The sequence below is a fragment of the Poecilia reticulata genome, linkage group LG14 (genome assembly GCF_000633615.1).
Source record: "Poecilia reticulata strain Guanapo linkage group LG14, Guppy_female_1.0+MT, whole genome shotgun sequence".
Lineage (NCBI taxonomy): Eukaryota > Metazoa > Chordata > Actinopteri > Cyprinodontiformes > Poeciliidae > Poecilia > Poecilia reticulata.
The window spans coordinates 16,144,117-16,163,572 of record NC_024344.1 but is presented as its reverse complement, the minus strand read 5'-3'; the positions used below and the strand labels follow the sequence as shown (position 1 = coordinate 16,163,572).

Genomic DNA, 19,456 nt, shown 5'->3' with positions numbered 1-19,456 from the left:
GATGCTAGCTTCGGTTAAGACGCCACGCAACAGTGCATAACTAAAAAACCTGCGATCGGTACATACTTTCCATGTCCAGGACCGCCTGGTTGGTGTGACAGTTGACCGCCCTCTGCTGCTCCACCTGGTCCTCCAGCTCAAAGATGGTCTCCTTCATTTCCTTCACTTGGTTCTCCGCTTGAACTCCAGCTTCCTCCAGGGACGTCACCCGGTCGCTCAGCTCCTGCTCTCTCTTCTCAGCCTTTTCCTGGACCTGCTGGCATGTGGACTCCACCTGTGTATGGACACAATGTTTATGAAGTTTGTGTGTTTATGTGAGCTTGTGCAATGTACTGAATGTACTGCATCTGAAGTCGCTCTAGGTCATTTTGTGGTGTTGCCGTTTCTAAATACGTTCAAAGGTTACTCAAGATCACTTTCGTCTTTCTCACTTCCATGTCAAATTAAAGTCTAAACAGAACAAAAACCATCTTATTTGCTACGACTATTGAAGTCAGAGGAGGATTATTGTGGTTGTCTGGGAGGCACATCTCTATGAGGACAGGATGCTAAAACCAGTAGATGATGTAGCCACTTGGGACGTTCCCACAGCTGACGCCAAGAGGCTGAGACAGATTAAGATGCTTGTCAGGGAAGTTATGGAGTCACCTCAATTTCACATCCAGTTGGCAGAGGACAGCTGTGTGACTCAAGGGATCAGACTCGGGTGAACAAGTCTAACTATGCTGTTGGCACCTCCGTCACCTCCCAAAATAATGACTTAGAAGAGACACACCTAACACTGTAGAGTCATTACCAGCCCTGACTCACTGCTGTGTTTGTGAGAGGTTTCTTTGGGGGGAAACCAAGGAAGCTAGAAACAAAGGATTACAGTTTAAGAGAAGATAAATATCACTGAAAATAAATACTAATGATTAGGATAGATAGATCCAGAATAACTAGACTCTGTGGTCCCATGACAAACATGGTGGCTTATCAATAATAAATTAAACGGCACCAACCACAGCCGCAGCCTCAATGACTAAAAATGTCTTGGGATCCAAAAATATTGAACCAAAATGCATAAGATTAATACAAACACTTTTAGGTATTTTAAATTTTAGATAGTGTTTTATTGTGAGTTGTTTATTGCTATGTGCAATTTCGTTCCTTGCTGCTGAGACACATCATGAATTTCCTCATGGTGGGATTAATAAAGTGCCTGTATATTATCTATCCATCTATTACAGTAATTAAATGCTGAATCCTTGAAAAAACAAATCCAACCTCAGTCGGTGTGTAAACGTCTCCCTCCCTACCTTTGACACTGTGGCCCGCACATGCTCAGTCTCAGCCTGGGCCTTCAGCAGCTCCTGTCTCAGCTCGGTCAGCTCCACCTCCAGCTTGTCCCTCTCAGAGTGGGCCGTCTTCAGCATGTTCTGGAGCTCGGTGCTGTCGCTGGCGCTCTGCATGGCTTTCAGCTCACCGACCTTCTGCCTCTCTATGTCCACCTGCGCCTTGAGCCTGCTGTTCTCCAGCCTGAGACACTCCGCCGTGGCTTTGTGTTCCTCGGCAGCTTGCGATACCTGACTGCTGCTTTCCACTTCCTTGTCCAGTTGGGCCTGCAGCCTGTCCAGCTCCTCCTTAAGGCAGCAGACCTGCCCCTGAGCCTCTTGGTGTTCCTCTTCCAGAGCCCTCAAGCTACCAGTCAGCTGCTGCTGGATGTCCACCAGCTTTTCCCGTTCGAATCGAGAGCTCTCCACCAGCTCGGCGTACCTCTGCTCCAACTCGGCCAGCCTCGGCCCTTGACTCCCCAGCTCCTGCTCCCTCTGGGCCTGAGCCTGAGCCTGTTCCTGGACTCTGACGGCAAGCGTCTCGTTCTTCTGAGCCATCACCTCCAGACGTTCTCTCTGCTGCTGAAGCGACGTCTGCAAAAGGCGCTTCTCCTCCGCCAGGCGCTCGTTCTCAGCAGTTAGCTCCTGCACCATCTGCTGCTGGTCGGCCAGTTCCTGCAGTGTCGCCTGCAGCTCCTCCGCTGTGCTGTGATGGCTCTCCTCCATCTTGTGGATCTGCTCCGTTAGCCTCTGCACTGACGCATCCTGACCCCCTGACCTGACCGCCGTGAAGTCGTCGCCGCCACCACTGCTGCTGCTGCCTGATTCGGAGCGCGACGGGAGCTTCTCAAACTCCGAGGAGTCCGGCGATGGCGAATCCTTGGTAATGTCGGAGCTGGAGGAGACGGAGGTTTTGAGTGGGCTGGCAGTGGGGACGAGTTTGTCCTTTTGAGAAGCTGAAGGCTCTGAAGGGACGCCATTCACCAAGGTAACAGATGAGCTCGTCTTTTTACTAGAAAGAGGAGAAGCTTCCAAGCAAATCAGCTTTTCCTTCAATGTCTGGTTTTCTTCTCGTAGTCCTGCTAGCTCCCTCTGGAACCTCCCGTTCTTCTCCCTCAGCTCCCCGACCAGGACCAGGGCTTCAGCCACCTGCCCCTGCTCACCATCAGCAGCATGCGCTTGGTCTGAAACAGAACTGGGGGAAGGCAACGACGAAGCAGGGGAGGTTTTACTCTTGCAGTGCTGCAGCTCTGTCCTCAGATTGTCGATCTCCAAGTCCTTCGCCTTAGCTTCAGCGAGAAGCTCCTTCACCTGGCTCTCCAGCAGGCCCCTCTCCTGGCTCTCCGCGTCCGCACGGGGTTTGGTTGAGCTACGTGTCTGCTTTGCCAGGGTGGAGAGGCTGGAGGTGCTGGAACTGGTAACGATTCTCTTAGTAGAGGAACTCCTCAGCTGATCTCTAAGGGAAACCCGATCTCTCGTTATAGAGGAGGAGATTTCTCTCGGAGCAGGGATTCCAGACTTCTTGGTTGTCTGCACACCTGCAACACAAAATCAAAAATATTAAGCGTTTAAATCAAGTCCATAATGTGAAGTTTAGACAGCAATTGTGCAAGATAAGCATGTTTATTTGTACATCACGCATAAAGGCAATTGAAAGCAGTTTCAAGAAAAAGCAGGTAATTACACCAAAGATATGGAATACATTGAAAGAAAAACGTCCAATTCAAATATGATGTGAAAGAAAAGACACATGTGAATTAAAAACAGAAAAAGTGATAAACTTATATAAATATTTTTATATTTACATTGTGGTTTATGCTTTTATATATATTTTACATTTTCTTTTAGTTTTTCTCACTACAGTTGTGTTTTATTAATAACTCATCCATCCACTGTCATTTTATTTCTTCATCTTTTTTATGTTGACTGTGTTTATTAATATCTCATGTTTTATGCATTTATTTTAGACTTGTCTGCTTGAAAAGTCCTACAGATAAAAGCTGACTGATCAAAACAGAAGAAGAAAATAAAACATTCAAATCCTCCAAAACAGAGGAATATTGTGACATCTTGTATAATATATACTTTTTTAAAAATGTAATCTGAAATATCTAGAACGTTACTAAATACAGACACGTGTGATTTTTTTTTTCTCTGTCACATAAACGATTCATGATCCCCTTAAACAAATCTGCCACTGCTCTTAAATGAGGTTTTAGGAACTTTCAAGAATGTTGTGACACTGAAAACAAAAGATTTTTAGTATCAGCATTCAGCTATGCAGGAGTCATGAATAGAGAGTTTGTCACATTCATAGTTGCATTAATCAGCACTAGGATCACTGTGGCCCAGTCACAGATTGTTCTCCAGCATCACATCTGCCTGGTTGTGTGTGTTGCTGTCATTCATGACTGCAGAAGAGCTTTGGCATTTCAAAAGGCATCAAAATGTGGGTCACGAGGACGAAACCTTTTCCAGAGCCCTCTGAAATATAGAGAGTATTTACTGACGCCTGGCATGAGCTGGATGTTTCCTGAAAATGCTGTATTGTTTTTTTTTTTGCCCATCAGCAAACAGCAGCACAGACACAAGGGAAGCGCTTGTTTCAAAGGATGACAAGCGGTCGCTGTGCACGTGGAGCAATTCAGGCACAAAGCAGCTAAAGCAGCGAGCGGACAAAGATAGCAGTGTGTGTATCACATTCCCGCATCATCATCATCAAACCCACAAAGCGAGAGGCAGACAGACAGCCTGTGTCAGGAGATAGACAGCGCATCTTCCTGATCAACACGGTAACACACTTTCAGTAAACACAACACACACACGCACAATCCCTGAACAAATGGCCCAGTTTGGAGTGAAAATCCTGTCCCCCAGTGGAGTAGTCCACCACGGATCGACACATTGCAGAGCATCCTCTGACTGAGAAAGCAGGAACTGCCAACCTTGGCACGTTTCTGGGGCACAGAGCTGTTTAGCATTCCTCCAGTAAGAGACTGTGGCTGCAGACTGAGGGATTTCATATTAATTAATTTTAAGCATTACAAATATGTAAATATATCAATCTATCTGAAGAAAACAAACATATTTATGTAGGAGCTTTACCAGGCTGTGCTGGTTCTGAACAGCATGCCATTCGGATGAAGCAGATACGTCACAGGGGAAACTTTAAAGATCCAATGGCTGCCATTAAACATCCACAGTCACTTACGTCTGAAATTCACAGGGAGAAAAAAAGTCCTGAGTGGCAGAATGAGGCCAGTGTGCGCTGTTAAATAATGTACTCTTCTAGAAGACATGAAAGCTAAATCAGCACGGTGATATAAATTACTCTTTACTGTGCACTGGAGGAAGCCAAAGGAGATACGACGCATCTAACAGTTCATCCCCATCTGAGACAGTTTTCATGGCTGTCATTAGGTTCCCAAATGATAGAGATAACATCCTGATTAAGATCAGCCCTTTTAACTACGTATAAGCAGGAGAGCAAATGTTAAAGGAGCAGTATTATGTGTTTCAACATAAATACTCCCATTTTATAGCACAATTAAGTCACCTTCAGTCGTTATAAAAATGTTTTCTACATCAAACATGACTTAAAAGAAATGCAAGCGCCTTGAATTTAAGAAGCCTCTGCTCTTTTACAACAGTCCGCCTTCAGCACGTCGTCACAACAATGTTCCTCTGTCAAGCGTTTAACGTTTCACTGCCTCATATGATGAGTTCATGCATTTCCACCAGATGTTTGCCAATTGTTGCTGGCTAGTCTGAAGGAGCTGACTGGAAGAAACATGCATGCAAGAATCTAAGCAACACTCCACAAATATTTTTGATGAGGGAATAAAGTATTTGCTCCCCTCTACACATTCATTACAAATCTGACATCAGCACAGCAGGTCAAAGCTTTACAAAAAAACAGAGACAAAACATCTACTGAAAAATCCTGGTTGGTAACAGTCCTTTTTTCCCCATTTCTTTTAATGACCCGACACCATCTGAAGCTTAAAGTCACTGATTATTAGATCACAAACCTTTATAACATGACATCACCACAGATGATCATGTGCACAAAGTAATGTCACCAATATTTCTCTTAAATTTTCTTCAAACAGACAAACAAAAAAACAACTAAATACATGCTGCTCAAGTTCTGCAGTCGTTTTCAAAAAGGTGGCTTATTTTGTATTATTTTTTAATAAAATACGCAACAAATAACCACACTAGAAAGCAGAAAGAGTTGAGATTAGATTTTATGTAAACAGAGAAAAAAAAAGAAAAGAGGACATAAAACATGGTTGTGGTGGATTAAAGAAAGGAGAAAGTAAGAGATAAAAAGCTGTAAGGACAGCAAAGACGGCAGTGAAAGAGACAATTAACCTCCAGTTGCTCCAGTGGAGCTGCTCTGGGGCCATCGTTAAAAGACTCCCAGGAGAGTTTGACCAGACCATAGTTTTTATTACCTTGTTCACTTAGGTAATAAAAACATAAATGAACAAGGTGCATGAAATTATTCTACATTCTCTCCTGATTAAGAAAAAAAAACTATAATTCCAATTTTAGTAATTTATTCAAGCAAAACTGTACTTGTGAAAGACCATTAGGCGTCGGTCGGTTAACGGCATTAAAGTATACTAATGTTTTGGATAAAAGTGTAGTAAAGAAATTTCCATTGCATCATTTGTACGTGTTAATTTCTCTTAATTTCTCTTAATGGTAATAGTCACTTATAATGGAGCTCTAAAAGTGTCTGGCTTTGAAACTGCTATAACTTTCCTGCACCTCCCCTTCCTGATGCTACCACTCATTAGTTAGCTGAAAGAGGATCCTATATTTTCACAAATAGACATTTTGGAAATACTAGCAAGTCTGAAAATCATGGGCAGTCAATGTGTGGACACTAGAGGACCAACACCATCACTCTCCTGCTAATGCAGTTTGAAACAGTAAGACAGCAGCTGCATGCATGTTAAGCAGCTGGTTGCAGGCTAGCTACAAGATTAACCAACTAATTAACTAATGAGAAAAATCAGCTTTTCGGTCTCGGCCTGAAGACTGGTGTCGAGACTACATATTCAGTCTTATTTTGTCTCAACAATTTTACTTCTCCACCTCCTTTTAATGTTTAGCTGGTTGTATAAGCCCTGAAATAGCTAATCTGTTGTAGGCTAGTTTGCTAGCCTAGCTTACTGATATGTTATTTTACATTGGCAGCAACAACTTTATTATTATGATTGCAGCAATGGTTTTGAAAATGGTCTCTCATTGGCTCATAGAGTTAGTCTGGTCGCCCTCAGCATCTTGGCTTTCTCTGATCTCAGTATTGACTCAACAATAGCTCCATTTATCAAAATTAAAATGATAGAAAACATTACAGATACCAGTCTAACTGTAATGGTATTGTTCTACAAGTCTGCAAGCCGTAAGAGTGCATGACGCTTTTCTGTTTGAAATAAAAGCCATTACATCACGTAGCGCATTTTTGAAAATGTGGTACGTTAAAGTCGTCACACACTAAGATAACATACTTGCCCATACCTAAACAATTTATTTAGATTGTGCACCTAATAAAGAACAAAACCATGATTTTCTTAAGCTCTGCAAAAGACATATTTCTTCTTCTGGTGCCAAGCTATGAAATACTAACACAAACAACCATTAGTTTAGCTTAGTGAAGTCTTTTATGTATGACTCGGCTCCGTAACTCCTTCGACGAGGCAGTAAATCTGGGTCGCCACATGGCTCACAGAGGAGTAGCGCGCTCCTCCAGCATCAAATAAACTCATGTGCTGTCTGAAACCAGCAGCTTGCACTGATGCCAGCGCAGAATTATCAACAAAAACAGATTTTCAGCAGCTTGAATAGAGCAGCATACGCTCCAAACATTAAATAATTACCTTAACATTTAAAGGCCAACTTCCAGTAACCCAAATGCATTTGTTTATTTAATAAAAGGTCATATCCTCAGTCACAGCACTGCACTGTGCAGGCTTCATTCTTCCTAATGGAAATGAGCTTTCAAATCACAGCAAGAGCTTTTTGTCTGGAAAGCGTCCAGCACCAGCCGGATAGCTGCGGCCTGCATGCCAGCCAGTCGAAAGGTGACAGGGTGCATTGTGGGCAAAGTGTAGAGAGACTTCACTTTTCAGAAGGGAGGGCGACGGTTGAGGAATCATGATGAATTCATGACTGCAGGTGGTCACAGTGTCACAAAGTTGGCGTCTGCAATGACGCACTGGCATCGTGAAAACAAACACACGCTGCAGAGGAAACGCGCTCTGCCGCTCCCATGTCTTCCTCTCTGGGTTGGTGGGAGTGTAATGGGAACTTTTTTTGTAATTCAGATGAGAACATAGGAGGAAAAACCACAGTGTGTGTCCATGGCCTTCCTGTAGGCAAAGTTACAGGGAATGAAATCGGCGCCCGTCGGTAAACTACCAGGACTCTCAGGCATTCCTTTCCTCTTACACAAAAGAAAGGACTGCAGACAGAGCTGAGCCTGCGTGACCGCAACAGTGACTGAGCAGAGATAAGTCCAGTTGGTCCAAAGTGCCACTAAAAACCATTCAGCTATCACTGTTTGGACATAAACATCTCTTTGCCGAATAGAACATTAAAAGATTTCCGCTGTTAGAAACAGTATTGCAACATTAAACCCCCATCACGTCACAGTTTATAAGAAGTTATTTCACCACATTGAATGCGATTTATGAATACAAAAAGATCTTATTCACACAAGGCAAATATTAACTATTGTAAACTTTTTCCCCTACGCCTTCCGGTCTATATCCCCAAATGAAGAGCTGCATACCCAAATCCTAGCAACAAGTCTAGCCGATTCCCTCTGCTGAAGGCCATCTAAACTTGTTTGAGGTAATTAGAGACAAGCAGAACTCAATGGATGGATAGTTTCTTTGGGAAGTTCAAACCAAGCAACATGGGGACCCTGCATTTGAAGGTACCATAAAGAATAACCAAACATTATTAATCATAATTAAGACAATATCATTGAAAACCATAAACAAAAACCTGCATGTACCATAGTACAGTTGCTAAAATGGACTAGTCACTTAGTAAAAACTGGCACAATCTGCAGATTTCTCACGCAAGCCTTTTTTCCCTACAATATTAGAAATACATTAAAATATGCAAATAAACAACTCTATTCTTTTTTTTAAATAAGAAAATAAACATTGCATTTCCCAAAATGAAATAACAGATTTCCTTTAGCGTAACCTTGATCATTTGTAGATTAATCGGTTAATTTTTACATTAACCGATTAATAATGAGATGGAAAAAGATGCTCCTTAGGAGATTTATTTATTTATTTATGTTATTTTTTAAAGCAGAATTTCATGCAGGTGAAGCAGAAGCAATACCACTTGAGTTCTGGGTAGAACATATATAGAGACAAAGGTTTTTTTGCATCTTAAATGCAAAACAAGCCAAAACTATGTATAGTTTTTTCTTTTTTGAGTCCGTGAACTCCAGTTAGTGACTAATCAATTACTAAATTAATTGCCAATTATTTCAATAATTGGTTATTAATAATTAATCAGATAAACCGTTCAAACGCAACACAATAAATCATCCTAATTTCATGAGAAGGTACTGCTAATAGACAGTAAACATGGCCAATCTGCATCAGCTACAACTATATGGTTTTTAAGATAATGAATTGGAATCCATTAGTTGTAGCAGTGTTAGCCATTCTGAAACAAAAATGATTAGCTTCTCTATACAACAGTGGCTGACTACATCAAATAAAAAATTTACAAGCCATTATAAAGCCATCTGAGAAACGATAAGTATTTACCAAACATATTATCGATTTGAGGCCATTACTGGCACACAAGGGGCATGTTAATCAATTATGCAAAATATTCCCCTGGCAAAATTTCCATGCCCTTAATAAGGCATTCATATGGAGTTTTCATTAGTTGATTATACAGTTATATCTTCCAGCGCTTTCAATACGCTTATTGCTGAATCAAAGAGCCACAAGTCTTTGATGTGGATGCTGTTATGAGTGAAGACTCGAAGTTGGCAACTTCAGCATCAGTGAGTTACTTAACATAAAGTCAGAAAGTGCAGACATGTGAGAAGCTATTTAAAAGCTAGACTGATGGATAACAGGAAGGCTGAACAGAGTACAGCAAAGCTGCTCCGTTTTATCCTATTGTGCTTCCAACCTTCATCTCTTATTGAACAAACTGGGTTGGAGAAGCTTACCTGAAATTGCAGGCATTTGGAAATAAAGTTAAGGTAAGGACCTTTTCTCTAAGGAATACACAGACAAACTGCTGTTTTAGTAATGCTAACTGTGCTATTTGCTAACAAAATGCTAAAGACTAGTTAAAATGTTAACTTCAAATTATTTACATTTTTAGTTTATAAGGATAGTAAAACTGCATTTTATAGCAACAGCTCTTTGACACGAGCAGGGAAAGCTACATTTTCTCCTAATATAAATAACAAATAGCTGCTAAAGGGAGAAAAGACAAGAAATTGTTTCTGAATTTGGTTCTCATGTCCTCTATAATGTTATCCTTGCCAGGAAGTGCCTTCCTGCGCTACTCTGCTCAAATCTCACTTACAGCAGAGCCTGGGCTTTCTCCCATTGATTTGGATTCCCTCCTATAGAATTTCAACAGGGCCAATCAGCAAACAGAAGAAGTTGTGAGTGATGACGAAGATTTTCTGTGCCATTTTTGAGTTGCAGTGCTAGCAGTGACAGCAGAGGAAGTGAACAAAACCATTTGGTCGTTCTTGGCCACATTTCTAAATATTGAATTACCATTAACAGCTGACTTGTTCAGTTGGGTATTTGTCTCTTCGCTGTGGAGGACGGTCGTATACAGTTCAGACGACTTCAGGTAAGCTTCATAGCATTGAAGTGGCACATTACATACGTCACTGACAAACAGTAGCGACTGGGTAACATTTAAAACTTTACCAGAGTCTATACCTCCAGGAAGAAATCGTTTCTCCATAGCAGAGAGCCCAACCCTCTGTACGAAGCAAAATGTTGTAGTAAAGCAGCTGGTTTTCACCAGGCTACAATAATGTAGCTCTTTAAGAGAAACTGGAATCAACTAAAATCAAGCTGCTTGTGAGATCAAGGCTTTACAAAAACTGTAGACTGGGAATTCACTCCAAACATTTGACTGGTGCGTCTTTAGTTAAGTCTTTGGAAACATTAGATTTGCTTGAGTCTGACCATAAAAAGGATGATACAAGACATAGAATCTGCTGCATGAAACAAATCACAAAGAGAACTTAAAAAGATTCAAATAAAGACGTTATCATTTTAACATAAGACAACCTCTCTTCTACAGATTGTAGCTTAAGACAAAATCATTAATTTATTCAATATAATCAATCTCACTAGAGATAATGTCAACAGATTAATAAACAGATCAGAAGATATAAAGATCACCTTTTATTGACAGTGCTGACCTCTGATGCTTAGCCGACTTTTATTACTTCGTGACTGAGTAGCATGAGGGTCGTTTAACCACTACAGAAATAACTGATTCAGTAAAAATCCTTAACTTTGTGAGTTTTCGAAGACATTGTGAATGGGCAACATGCAACATTGGGCAATTTTTTACTGTGTCTTTCTCCTGTGCAACTGAAAATGTGATAAATAAATGCAAACCAGTCATGTAGACTGTAACAGCACTGAAGTGTTAGTGGTCTGATCTGTGTCTGGGTTAAGATAAAACCAGCCCTGAACAACAGACGGCATCCACAGAAAGGCCAGATTTCACATTCCCAAACTGCAGATGAACCACAGCCAGCCGCTGACAGATATAAAAACCACATCAGGATAAGCTGAATTTGGTATGCACTAAAAGTGGAATCACAGTCCTGGCCGACAGAGCATGAAATAAGGGATTTTTATGAGCTGAGACGTGGGAGCTATAATGTATCAACTTTGATGTCCAGTGCAATGGTCTCCATTACACAAACAGGACATTCAAACAGAGCACACCTCCCTCTGCAAACATGAAGCTCTGTGAAAATCCCGCCGTATTTACTGTACCAACTACTAACTGACACGGAAAGTATGAGTAACTTCCTCACTGCGTCCCGGCCATCAGATGCTGGATAAATCCTTGCTCTAGGCCACTTTCCTCTGATGTGGCAGTGTGATGACACTTGTGTGTTGTGTCCTTCACTGGAAATCCACGCTGACTGGCAGAAGTGCTGCTCACCTGCAATACGTCAGTGCCTAAAGGAGCAGAAACCCTCAGAAGGCATTCACCACCGTAAGGCTTAGACAGTTAATGCTGACCTCGAAATATCAGCTGAAAAAGCGAATAAGAAATTTATAAAGGCTCCAACGCTGTATTTGATTCACCTCAGAGCTCTAAACTTGGATATAAAAATGTCCTAAGACCCAATTTTAGAAGTTTTTGTCTATGTCGACATAAAAAGTCAGAAAACCAGTGGTTGCTCATACTACAGCAATTATTAGCAACAGACAAATAACACTATCTCTCAGGAATTTGAAAACTAGAGGAACATTAAAAAAAAAAAGATATTACTCAGTGCTGCATTGTTGCTCATGACTGCTTGGTTTTTGAGGGAACCATGTATTCTACTTTCCATCAAAAAAATCTCGAATATCCTTTAGTTTGTGACCTTAAACTCAAGCACATGTGATTTATGCAGCAGAGAAATGACCTGAAACACCAGCAGATCTGTCTTTAAAAGGCTAAAAAAACAGAAAACAATCCCTAAAAATATTATGAAGTGGCTGAGACAGGGCCCTAACTTAAATCCAATCGATTTTAAAAAGGCTGTTCATAATCAGAAAACTCTCAAACTGGGTGAATTAAAATAAATTTGGCAAAAACAGTGGGCCAAAATTCCTCCACATTTTGATGCAAAACACCGACTGCCAGTTTGTAATAAACATCTGACGGCTGTTGTTGCCCCAAACGGGGGCAAACCAGGCCAAGGTTGTTTAGAATAGCCTTTTTTGTTAACAGATAAAATTACAACTACAGTTCTGCATTTACTCAGGTCAAATTGGTGTGATAAAATGTTTTGATGATCGGAAGTTATTAAGTTTGAAAACAACAACAAAAAAAACTAAAGTTAAATTGTTTTCTATATCACTCCAAAGCTACACCGTCACCATGTTGTGATGGAGACAAATACTATGATCATGGGAGGAGAAACAAAATCAAGCTCCTCTGTCAATCAATCTTGTGTATATGCTGCTCAAACCCTCCCCCCTTTCTCTCTGCTACACTACAGCTGGTTTCCCACAACAAAGCCAGCCATGAATGCCAGTTACCATGGCTACCGACAACAGCGGATAAACTGTTCTCCTGAAACAGTAAGTCGTTTCTCCGCCACTAGCACATTGAGCAGCGTGTACATCAGCATGGTTGACAGTACTGAGACTCCTGGGTCTGATTGGTTGTTCCTAACTGGGAGCACTGCATTTCTTCAGATGTTAGCAGGATCACAGGGAGAAGCCAGAGCACAGATTATCACAAAATGGTGACAGTTTTAACAAATATGTAAAAATAAATTTAAAAAAATGGTTTACAAAAGTTACATACTGCAGCTTTAATGTTACTATCCCACCAACAGACTAAAAACTGACTCTCTGAATGTTTTTCAGGCGATAACACCACCTGCTGCATTGATATTGGCCATAGACCCATTTGGAATAAAGCTTGGCAGCATCCTGAAATATTAAAGTGAAGAATTCGCATCAATCATTCAAAGCAACATTTAAGATTTTCCATTTTTGACCAAAACCTTTCTTAAGCAAATATTGTTGAACTTTTTATTTTTTTATTTTTTTTACTCTGCACAAAAATGGGCATGAGTGAGTACTAGCACCAAGCTGACAATCAAAACCCGGCAACCTGCTGGGCCAAAGCGCTGGTCTTGGTTTGTTTCCTAATGTGCAAAAGAAGAAGAGAAGGAGAGAGAGAGAAGAGACTGAAGAGAGAAGAAGAAAAGAGAAGAGGAGAGAAGAGAAGAGGAGGCTACAGCAGCAGCCATCAGAGTTGGTTCAGTTTAGATAACAACCTGCTTATCGTGGCTGCAGACAGCTTATTCCTTCGCCTTCCAATCCTGAGATAACACTTTCAATCAAATTCAAGTCAGTTTCTTATATTTCCACGTTTCCTTTCCAGCATCAGGAATGTTTTTCCACTTCGCAGTCCTAAAAAGTTTCATAGATCTTGATGGCTTACTGTTGAGAGCATCTAGCTAATCTCACTGCTCTTCTGAGGTTATCGGTCAAGCAGTTTAATTAAACAACTTTGCCCTAGAAACACCCAAAGATCAAGGATAGACACTTATTTTTATTAGGCGTAAAAAAAAAACCTTCAGAGTCTCTTAAATCTAGGTAGATATAGCTCCAGATAGCGAAACAGGGATAGCAAGGGGGAAGAACTATTCAATTAAAAAAGTTCCCAAAATTAAACTTTGAGCTACACCACAAGAAATAGTGGCTGAAGGAGGGGAGTATGCCACCATAAATGCAGAAAATGCAGCACCTTTGTGAAGTACAGTTGGATTTTCTGAGTTGGAAAACAAAGATTTCCCATCGAGTCGGAATTCTAACTGGGAAAACCGGAGCGTGCAGAGTTGCTCTACGTTGATATTGGCCATTGACCATATTGGATTTGTGGAGAAGTGGAGCTAAAATAAAGAGCAAATTCCACCAGTTTTCTGACTTGCAGGTGAAACGCGCTCTACTCGCGTAGAGTAGAGCCCGTTGTCTTGGAGGTCTCCAACCTCCAAGACAAACTGAACAATCTCTCAGACAAACTTGAACCACACACACACAAAAAAAAGACTGAACACTTTAAACCAAAATGTAAAAATGTGTACAGTTTTCAATCATGCTATTGTCAACTACGGCAAACAAAGATAAGCTCACATAACCCTGACCTATAGCTTAATATTATTATATATATAAAGGATTATTCAGATTTACTAAGGCTACTAAAGCTTTGCACCATCTTCATTTTGAAGAATCTTGGAGGAAGTTAGGAGTCATGAAGCACCACACCAAATACAGTTTAAATATTTACATTTTTTGGGAAAAAAAAAGATAACAGAAAACTCCTTTAGCCACACATTCTTGTTACCTTAGGTTATTTCTTTTCTGCTGCTAGCCATTTTGCTTTGCAATCAGAAAATAATTAGTTTAACAGAAATGTTCTGCTGTGTAGATATTGAGATAAAAACATTCACAGTGTAAACCAGGAGTTAATGTGTTGGAGCAACAGCTTGTAATTGTTGCCTTCGCTACTGAAACAACAGCGCTCCACCTTCCAGCTGCACCCGTCCCTGTATGGATGCAGCTTCTTTTTTTTTAAACAAACTGATACATACATAAAACAGTTTAATAAGCGAATGTTCTAGGTTGTCCTATTAAGCAAAGGTTAGAAAGCTGCGGAAAAGCTCGGTTGTTTTTGTCCCTTGGTAAAACTAAAAGCTGCTGCCGAGTGCAGTTCAGAGCCACTTTGAAATGGAAATCTCAGCGCTCGGGGCAGAGGAGGGATGTGAATGCGAGACTGATGATAGCATCTCCTCCTGTGAGGTGCCCTCGTGCTTACAGTAAACCCAACTCAGCGCTTTCTCTCCCCCCAGACCACTATAGTGGGCACACAGGTGCGCATTCAGACCTACTGCATGTGGAAACACACCAACGCACACAAAATGTGTCAGCTTGTTTGCACAAATGCCAACGGAAGGACTGCATGGAAAACTACGTTTCCTCCAAGTGCAGGGAGAGCGGTCCGCCGCCGCTTTGTTGGTGTGCGTCCTGTAGGATGCCGTTAATCAGAACTTGTCTTCCAGCGAAACACTCAGACATGACAGGAGATTAGCTCAGATCTGCTGGATTCTGCTGCTTTACACGAGCAAACAGGCGCACACGCAGCGAGACAAATGAGCAATTTTAAGACACAAGAATCCAACCTGACTCCGTCTCCTCCAGTCTCCCTGCTTGGTTTCCCATGTTGGTCCACTCCCCGACTCCCACACGCTACAGTGAGGCAGACTAATCCAAGAATCTGTGACTGCAGGGGGGGAGAGGTGTGTGTGAGTGTGTGTCAGTGTCCGGACCGTTGTCTCCTCTCACAATCACCTCCGCTTAGTCACATGTCGACAGAAGCCATAAAAGATGGAAAAATCCTCGTCTCCCTCCGGTCCTCGCCGCTTTTCTCCACGTCTCTCTAGGACTGTGTGTGTGTGCATGTGTGAGAAGGCAGGCAGCGTGTAGCGTCAGTTCGTGTGAGTGTGTATGAATGTGTGTGATTGTGTTTGTCCTCCAGAGTGGTGACAGTATGTCACTCCGGCACGCAGCAGCCTTGTGTGTGCTTCATTATTGCCGTGATGACTGGGTTCAGCTCAGAAGGGGAGTGGCTTTCTCACAAATGCATGCATGCACACACACACATGCACACACGCCTCCTCCCACTGCCGTCAGCCAGTTTACGCTCACCAGGATGAGGTGAGCGGCGGTAACCCACCTCTCTCTGGATGTACAGGAGAGAGAGGAGGATGGAGAGAAAAAAGACAGGATTTGGATTTCTGCCAAATGATTAGTGCAGTTCAGTAACTGACAGGGTTTCTGCAGGTTTCACCAACTCAGATGTAAGACTTTTTAAGACCTTTCTGACCATTATGAATTAAATTTAAGAGCGTCACAAAAATTACATATTTTGTGATGCTTTTTACATCCTTGAGCCCGTTAGCGTCAATCTTTTTCTGCACAGAATGTGCACAGCATCGTATCGTTGGCAATAGAAGACGGTCAACAGCAAAGACAAAAGTCATCCAGCCAACAAGTGATAAATTGCTACTTACCCTCCATGACAGACACAAAAAACCTCACTGACTAGCCGGCAAAGGTATATTAGCAGCTAGTTTCTGATAGCCTCAACCACCTTCAGTCACAGATCAAATTAAGACGTTTGGGTGCGACTCAAATTTTTTGCCTGAGACAAAAGTCCAGCGAGAAAAAAAGCTAAAAGCTACATAGAATGTAAGGATGTTAAATAGTCCTGCCAAGAAAAAAAATTAAGAACCGTGATTAACATGTTTAAGGCCAACTTACATTTTTTTGAAGTGAATTTAAGACAATTTAAGGCCTTAATTTTAGATGAGCGAATTATGCTTGGCTAGTATTTAGTGACAGTTTTCAAAAATCCAAATCTAACACGCAGAAACTCACTGGGTAATTAGTTGTACCGTTTAAATTAAAATTGTTCTTTAACAAAAGCTCATTTTCAAACGTTATGTCGCATAAATAAGAAGTAATATCGGTAGAGGGACAAGGAACTAACTGGAAAACAGAAGTTGAAATAAGGATTTTTAGCTTCTGAAAAACAAATACTGAAATGAAAGTACGGTAAATAAAATGCTCTCAAGAAGTTTAACAGCTGTGTATTTATCTAATATTATATAATACCTCACTTAAAATGCTCTGGCTAGAAGAGCGTCTAAAAGTGATGCACCTTCAAGTTTAAGGTTTAGTTTGCAACAAAATCCAACCCTAAATAGACCGGATATGAATCTCTGTCTAGAACTAAACTGCATGTTCTGATTCCAGGTCTTTTCCCGTCTCCCTACAGAATCTGCTGCTTCTTTTCCATATTGTCCTCTCCTGTTGTGAGAAGCACATCCTCCTTAGTAAACAAACATCTCTAATCCATCTAGGAATGTTCTCCACACCACGGGATGTCCATCTCTTTGCAGACCTGGTAAGACCATTGCAGTCTTTGTCTTTTCAAGACTTCTTTGAGGCCACAGCGTATGTGTCCTGAGCAGGATCAGGACACATACGCTTTCCAAGTTTGTCCCAGATACATTTACAACGCTCTTATCGGCCCTTTTATAGTTAGCCACACACATTTCTCATATTGTAGAGGAGATATGCTTCGCCCATGATAAACATTTTACACACTATGCACTACAGGGGTTAATTTGGAGCAACTATAAACAGGATACCACATGGTGAATCACACTGTTCAATTGTACACAAGCCAGAACAGGAGACATTGTGCAGGACTCATTGTGGTGGAATCATATCTACGTCCGTCTGCAAGTCCAAACATGTACGTCTTATTAGCCGCTGACTGAGTGTGTCTGTTTGTCGAGTCTGAGTGCTTGTGCAGGCTGAGGCCTCTCAGTGGATTGAGGCACACACGGCTAATTTATCTGACAGATATGAGCAACTCAGGGAACATCGCTGTAGTTCTTTCTGTGCCTCCCAAACAATGGCATACAAGTAAAACAGGATTACGCTGCGACCACCTTACTGTTGACTAGTAATCATAACGGAAATTATCAAGTTTATTTTAATTGATCACGTGATTAATTGGTTATTGCATCAGGCTTGACCTCCGTTTCCGATCATACTTTTTCCTTCTTCCACTCCATTTTCTACGAATACGCATGACTTGACATTTATACCTTAACAATACCGTTTTAAAATTATTACAGAAAATTCTAATATTCTGAGAATAAATTTTGGGTTTCATTATCTGCAAGCCTTAATCCTCAAAAATTGCAAACAATAAAGGCTTGGCATGTTCCACTCTTTATTATCTTCTGAAATGAGTGACAAAAACATTGGATTTCCACGATATTCTAACATTTTGACATGTACCTGCGTCCTAGCCTGAATATGACGGTACGGATCTTTATGAAATACATAGATGTACGTCAGTCACTGGAATAGATCAGATCAGACGGAGAAATAAATTAGTGAAGGACTTATTTGTTCAGTTCACACAAACATTGAAGATCAGAGCGAGAGGAAATCGACTGAACAACGGTGAAAGAAAGCACCCATCAATGAAGAACACATTTATCCAGTTACGCCCCGCGGTCATACCAAAGAGGCTTTTCATTTCCGCAACAGGAACTTTTCTTCTGTTCCGTCGCTTCTCTCTGCATGCTCCGCAGGGACTCCTCCCTGAGTGAAAGCCCCCATGAATTATTGACAAAGTGCTTTAAATAAGTCATCGGTGTGGGCCTGGGTTTTAACTCTTTGTCTGGCAGGAGGGCAGAGTTGGTAAAGTGCCAGATGGAACTGGAGCAACACTCCATTAGTAAAAACAACAGTTTTGAAGTCATTAGCAGAGCCTGCTGTGAGGGCAGGGAGGGGAGGGGTCAGGCTGTGTGCATGCATGGCGGCAGGATCTATAAATGAGCAGCAGAGGATATTTAGATGGTGTTCACAGCCCTAAAATGACAGCGATATCTCACAAAAATATAGCAAAATGTTTTCTTTGAGCTATGATGATAGAGACAGAGACTTGCGAAAGTATTCATTAAGCTTTTAAACATTTTAGCATTTTCTCATCAAAGAGGAATTTTACATTAAAGAAAACCTTAAAAATCATATGAAATTGCCCTTAAACTTCACAATCACGCACTTCTTTGTGTTGGTTCATTAAAATCCCAAAATGATGCACTGAGGACAAAATGTGAAGATGTTCAAGGAGTATGAAGATTTTTGCTGGTATCCAAATGAGACTTAATGAACACAACACCTGCTATATAGCGATTATACGTACACAGATCCATCTCTGCTTGGTGATAACATTTTAGCTGGTTTGGAGTCTGGAAAGTCATGACACCACACAGGGTGTTTCAAACCAACCCTGCAACCAACCCGTCATTTCCCTCTTAACGATTTCTAGCAACCATAAAGTCAGACTCCCATGTTTGGTATTTAAAACACGAGGCTCCGTGATGCCCGTCAGACTTTGCACAAACAGTTAACCGCTGCCACTCTTTCAGGTGCCACATCGCATTTTCCACACTCCAGTTCGCTTGACTTTTCAGACCGACTTGACGTATCCACTCACTGTCTGGCTTCATATGTCTGGATGCGCAGTGGCGATCGTTCATTGCCTTTCCCACACCAGGTGCGAAGCAGCGCAGTCTGCCTGAGGGATGTTGCAAGGAAAATACGTAAAATCTGTTTAAACCTGCCTTGTCGTTTTTTTCAGGATTGGATTAAGTTTAAGGGTGCTGTGTCAATTTGAGAAATAAAAAAAAAAAAAAGCTAATAGTATGTAAAAAGCTCATTAATGGAGTGAATTTATCATAAATATATCAACCCCCCGTGATACGAGACACAGGG

At 41.4% G+C, this 19,456-nt stretch overlaps 1 protein-coding gene across 6 annotated transcripts in view; it reads right to left on the bottom strand.

Moving 5' to 3' along the window:
- specc1 (sperm antigen with calponin homology and coiled-coil domains 1) overlaps positions 1-19,456 on the bottom strand; it is a 91,478-nt gene that overhangs the window by 48,349 nt on the left and 23,673 nt on the right. For 5 of the 6 annotated variants that reach the window (XM_017308625.1, XM_008428054.2, XM_008428055.1 and 2 more), the window contains exons 4-5: positions 1,299-2,851; positions 67-274 (exon numbers count right to left, since the gene is read on the bottom strand). In XM_017308625.1, the coding sequence (XP_017164114.1) occupies positions 67-274; positions 1,299-2,851 (1,761 nt within the window). Of the gene's footprint in view, positions 1-66; positions 275-1,298; positions 2,852-15,276; positions 15,703-19,456 lie in introns of those variants that run through there. The other variant, XM_008428058.2, reaches the window with a different exon arrangement.